The following is a 5695-nucleotide window of genomic DNA, read 5'->3' as shown; positions in this document are numbered from 1 at the left end:
CCAGGCACAAGAGAATGAGTCATTTATTCATGGTTCCACATATAGTCATTGGGAAGCCAAATTTTGTTCCTGGGTTAAGTGTTTCCCAAGTCTGGTGCTCTTTCCTAAATTTGAATTAATTAGATTAAATTCCCATGAACAACCCAAGCATGACTGTAGGGATGACAGCTGTAGAGTGACAGAACTTCATCAGAGACAGTTTACTGAGTAGAAGTACATGGGCGTTTGGAGGTGAGAGTCCAAAAGAATCAACAGGATCATCCCCAGTTACCCGATGACATTTATGACATATATAAGAATGAAGACCATTACAAGTGGAACTCTGAGATTTGTGACTTTGGTCAGTCCTAGGAGGATGAACTCGGTCACTTCTGTGGTGTTCACCATGGGGGTTGTTTAGAAATCAGATGTCCTAAAGCAAGAACAAATAAAGGAATAGAGAGTTAACCGTGGATACATTTAGGAAACCTAATGTTTATATACCTCATTCATTGTTTCATTACAGCAAGGGTGTGTATCTCAAACTTTCCGAACCTAATATGTGAACTTCAATACAGAATTTCATGTATAAATTTTCTAGAATTCTAAACTGGTGAATCAGGAATCACTGTGGATCACTTCACCTGTTTAATTCTTTAATATGTTTAAACTGAGACTTGGAGTTAATTGTTTCCCAAGTCTGATCCTCTTTCCTACAATTCAATTAAATTAGACAAAACTCTTTTACGATTACTCATCATGTCCACTGTGCAAAACTCAGTGTTTGGGGATTCACAGTGAAGTAACTAAGACTTCTGTACACAGGATGTGGTGGGCTGCAGGTGTAGGGAGGGCATGTGCGTGTCAGCAGTGGAGAGCCTCTGAGGGGGGACTCAGCACTGGGCTGGAACTATGTTCATGGAACAGCTGCTTATCAGCCCCCCGCCCCTTTTACTACCAGGAATAATTAAACTAATCTAAGACCTCCAAGCTAGTTTTTTATCTGTCTACAAAAAGAAGATATAAATGAGACCCAACTCAGGGTACTACTGTGAGTATTAAGCGAGATGATGTGTAAACATGACTAACATATCGAGTGTGTAGCCTAAGGGTTCAGCCAGAAAGTATTATTAACCTGAAGGATGGCCTCTGTGTTGCTTCGGGAAACACACGGGGCGTCAGGCATGAGTGAGCTTTGAATTCCTGCAGCCTCCCTCTTTAATCTGCCTCCTCTCACACTCCAGGGGCACTGAGATATTCAACGCCTTCCAGAACTCTCTGTCCCCTGCACCACTAACTGCTTTCCCATTCTATGTAGTACTCCTTTCTCATGTAGTACTCCTTTCTTAACTTACTCTTTGGAATCCATATTTTAATCAGTTTTAAGTCTCCTTTTTATTTTCTTAACTGAACAGCCATTATTTTACATCCTTGTTCATTTTTTTCCCCCACAATAGAGCATCGCTGCTCAGGTGTGGTCCTGGCGGTTCTGGAACCACGGGATGATCATGGTCCTCCACCATAGTCCATAGTGCTCCACCCCCATCTCTCCCCTGAATTCCTCCATCACTCCCGGATGCTGAGATCTATGGTCAGTTTCCATGCCTTGGACTCTCCTTTTTTACACTCGTTCTGTTTTCATCACTGTCTCCCATATTTGAATCACAGAGATGGAGGATGAAAGTGCAGTTTGGGGCTTGCCTTTAGCCTACACAGTTTTTTAAAGCAAAATATTATGTTGTTGAATATTTTATTGTAGGGCCAGTAGTTTAATTCATCTAATTCGACTCAGCTGCCTTTGAAAGGGCAGCTCAGATGCTGTCTGCGTTTCCCTAGACTCTGTCCTGGCGACTTCACATCAGATGCCTTGCCCAAAGCATGTTGCCTTTGCAAAATTACACAAGCCCTGTTAACACATACATGTACAATAAGCAATGCAAAGAGCTTTGTACATATAAGTGTGTGTAAGTCTGGGTGTCATGGATCATGTTCTCATTTCAGTTCCACCATCAAAGACTGAGAATTTGTTTAACTTTGTCGCATCTACAGTCACTCAGCTTGAAGAAGATTCAAGTTTCAGAGTTATTTTGACCAAATCAAAAGTTCAATGTTTCATTACATCACTCTCAACATGTGTGGATAAGACAGAAACAGTAAGGAGGCAATTCTGCAGAAAATGTTGAAATAAATTTGGATTTTGCTATTTTACTTTGGTTCCTTTTGCAGCCTCAACAAGTCATTTTACAATCCAGGTTTTATTTCTTTTTATCGCCAATGCTGATATGTAGTGGATTAGATGAAATTTGGTCTAATAACAGCATCACATTCCCCCCACTCCACTCACCCTTTGTAGGGAGCAGTGTGGTCCATAGCATCATATAAGCTTATGTTAGTGGAAGTTTTCTTTTCTTTTCTTTTCTTTCTTTCTTCTTTTTTTTTTTTTTTTGTGGTGCCCTCGCCTGTGCCCGGGGATGGAACTGGCTCTGCTGAGGCTGCGGGCAGCCTCGCAACCCAGCGCTCAACCGCTAAGCCATTTTGACACTCTCCAGTTTGATCTCAGATTTCAAGGAAATTGTTGAAAATACCTACGTTGTGTGCAACAAATCACAGTAGCTGCCCCATGACATTTGCATGAATTACAGGTTTCATGAAAGGCATTTTGAATATAGAATCTTACCTTTCGCTGGAAAGCAAAGGACAGTCAATCCTGAAGAGTGTAATAATAATCCAGCCAGGGAATAACGCACAGACTGTGTTGGAGAAGCTCTGTGCAGTAGTGGCGCAGGTTCCAAGGTCTCTAGAGCAGGGAAGGACGGAGAAAAAATCATTAGCATGGGTTCAAGTCCTGAATCTACCATGTGTTCTCTTGTGGTTTTGGGAGGGTCACTACTTCCCCCTTATTGATAAAACAGCCATAATAACATTTCCTCTTTCCTGCAGGCCATGGGAATGTATTTGCAAGTCACAAACCAATGTCTATAAAACCCCTTAAACATTTAAGGGTTTTCATTTCAGTTATTCAGGATCATTTTTACCTTGTCGTGTTTCCTTGGCCATGGCTGCAAGTTCGTAGGAAATCCAGAGATCCGAGGAAGGTCTGCATGTGCAAACCATCAGCATTCAGATGAACACATGAAGTTCAAAGGGGCTGGACCAAAGTCTGGCCATCGTAAACAAGGCTACCAGAGTCACCGCGGGTCTGTGGACTGGGCCTGAGAGTGGATTATAAAGACATGAAGTTCTCAGGGGATGTCCCCTATGTGGGCACCTCAGGCTCCTCACTCTACTTTCATAATGATGTAATAATCAAGCTGCCTGAGTAACCACATCACACATTTTTATGGTGTACAGATGTGTTTGCATTGTTCTTTCAGATTATTTTCTTTTTTAATTAATCAGTTGCAGAGAGTAGTATGCTCAAGTCTTAATGTATTTCCAAAGGTTTTGGTCCCTCAGCTTCTTTGGAGTCATTGCTGCCATAATTACTGACCTACTTATTTCATATAACTTTGCCTTTGTAAGAATGTCCTTCACTAGAGTCTTAGAATCCATAGCATAGGAATCTGGCATTTTTCACTGAACATATTCATCTTAAGTCCATGCACATTGTCACCTGTATCTATAGTGGAATTTTATTTTATTTTTTAAAATTTTATTTTTATATTCCCCATACATTACAACCCCCCTATTTTGACCCTAATCCCTCCTTTCCCCGCCCCGGTCATAGAGTGTCTCTGTTTCATAGTTGTTTGTGGATTTTGATTTTTTCTTTCTTATAGTTATTCTTTTTTGTGGTCCCTTATTTAAGTTTTCTTGATTCCTGCTATGAGTGAGACCATCCGGTATATTTCTTTTTCTTTCAGGCTTATTTTCCTGAGCATGATCCCTTCCAGCGCCATCCATGTTGCTGCAAATTGCATGTTTTTATCTTTTCTTTTTTTTTATAATAAATTTTATTTTTATATTCCCCATACAATTGCAACCCCCCCATTCTGACCCCAGTCCCTCCCCTCCCGCCCCCCACCCCCCAAAAAGTGTCTCTGGTTCATAGTTTTTTATTGATTTTGATTTTCACTTTCTTATAGTTATTCATTTTCCTGGTCCCTTATTTAAGTTTTCTAGATTCCTGCTATGAGTGAGACCATCCGGTATTTTTATTTTATTTTGTTAAAAATAATACTCTCATTTGGGCCTCCCCTGATGGCACAGCGGTTGAGTGCTGGGCTGCGAACCTGCCACAGGCTCTGCAACGCCGGTTCGATCCCCGTCCACCGGCGAGGGTCCCACATGGCATGACAGACCTCTTCTGCCATGCCCACTGCTCCCCTCAGCAGTGTATTTCATCACTCTGCCTGTTCTATTTCCCTCTCTGGCTCTGGTGAATTCTCTTGCTCTCCCATGCTTCTGACTGTACCCAGTGCTTGTATAAATAAATAAATAAATCTTAAAAAAAATAATACCCTCATTTAACTCTTCCTAATTAGATGTGCCCATGTGGTTGTAGTGCCCATGGCAGAGTAAATACATGCAGAACAAGGGAATAAGGCAAATATCCTCAATTTGTATTTTTCAAATGTAGAAACACACATTTTGTGCTTCCCCTTAGTTGTGCCATTCTGTTACATGTGCATTGTTGTCAGTTTTCCTCATTCTAGACAATAGCCCTTAGAAATGGTGAGGGCGTCACTTCAGGACTTAGGTGTATTGTAAATTATAAGTCAGTAATGAAGAAGATGGAGAGGCATGAAAGCTAATTATGCCCCACACAATGTTAAAGTCACAATCCAAGGCACAATTTTAGCTTCTCACCCAACTTCTTGAATGCATTCTTGACCTCCTTGTTCCTCAGGCTGTAGACTATGGGGTTCAGCATGGGGATGACCATTGTATTAAACACAGATGCCATTTTGTCCGTGTCCATGGAATGGCTGGAGCTGGGCTGTAAGTACATAAAGATGATCGGCCCAAAGAAGATGGTGATAGCAGTGAGGTGAGAAGCGCAGGTGGACAGAGCCTTCTGATAGCCTGCAGTTGAGGGCATCCTATAGATTGTGATAAAAATGAACATGTACGATACAAAGATAACTGAAAGAGGAGAACATATAGCGAAGATGTCTACATAGACAAGAACCATCTCAGCAACATGCTTATCAGAGCAAGAGAGAGACATGACTGCTGGAATATCACAGAAGAAGTGATGGACCTTATTGGAGCTGCAGAATGTGAGACTGAATGTTTCCCCAACATGGATGCAGACATTCAGGAAACCACCAGCGTAACAGACTATAGCGAGAGCTACACACACACCTGTGGTCATGATGGTGGTGTAATGCAGGGGTTTGCACACAGCTGCATAGCGGTCATAGGCCATTGCAGCCAAGAGGAAAAGTTCCCCAGAGGTAAAGGCTCCAAAAATGAACATCTGAGCAGCACATGCATTGTAGGAGATGACTAGGTCTCCTATGAATAACCCAGTAATGACTGTAGGGGTGACAGCTGTAGAGTAACAGAAGTCCATCAGAGACAGGTTACTGAGGAAGAAGTACATGGGCTTGTGGAGACGAGAGTCCAACAGAATCAACAGGATCATCCCCAGGTTCCCAATGACATTTACAGAATATATAAGGATGAAGATCATTACAAGTGGGATTCGTAGTTTTGTGGATTTGGTCAGTCCTAGGAGGAAGAACTGGGTCACTTCTGTGGTGTTCTCCAT

At 41.8% G+C, this 5695-nt stretch overlaps 1 protein-coding gene across 1 annotated transcript; it reads right to left on the bottom strand.

Annotated features, from left to right (window-relative positions):
* Positions 1-4756: 4756 nt before the first annotated feature.
* LOC311171022 (olfactory receptor 5B3-like) lies at positions 4757-5695 on the bottom strand (the record flags this gene model as incomplete). The annotated part of the gene is made up of 1 exon (XM_084233564.1): positions 4757-5695. The coding sequence occupies one exon, from the start codon at positions 5693-5695 to the stop codon at positions 4757-4759; it is 939 nt and encodes a 312-aa protein (XP_084089690.1).

This window comes from Talpa europaea (assembly GCF_964194135.1).
Source record: "Talpa europaea genome assembly, chromosome: 1".
Classification (NCBI taxonomy): Eukaryota; Metazoa; Chordata; class Mammalia; order Eulipotyphla; family Talpidae; genus Talpa; species Talpa europaea.
Note: the sequence above shows the minus strand (reverse complement) of the source record. Positions and strands in the feature narration are given on the sequence as shown.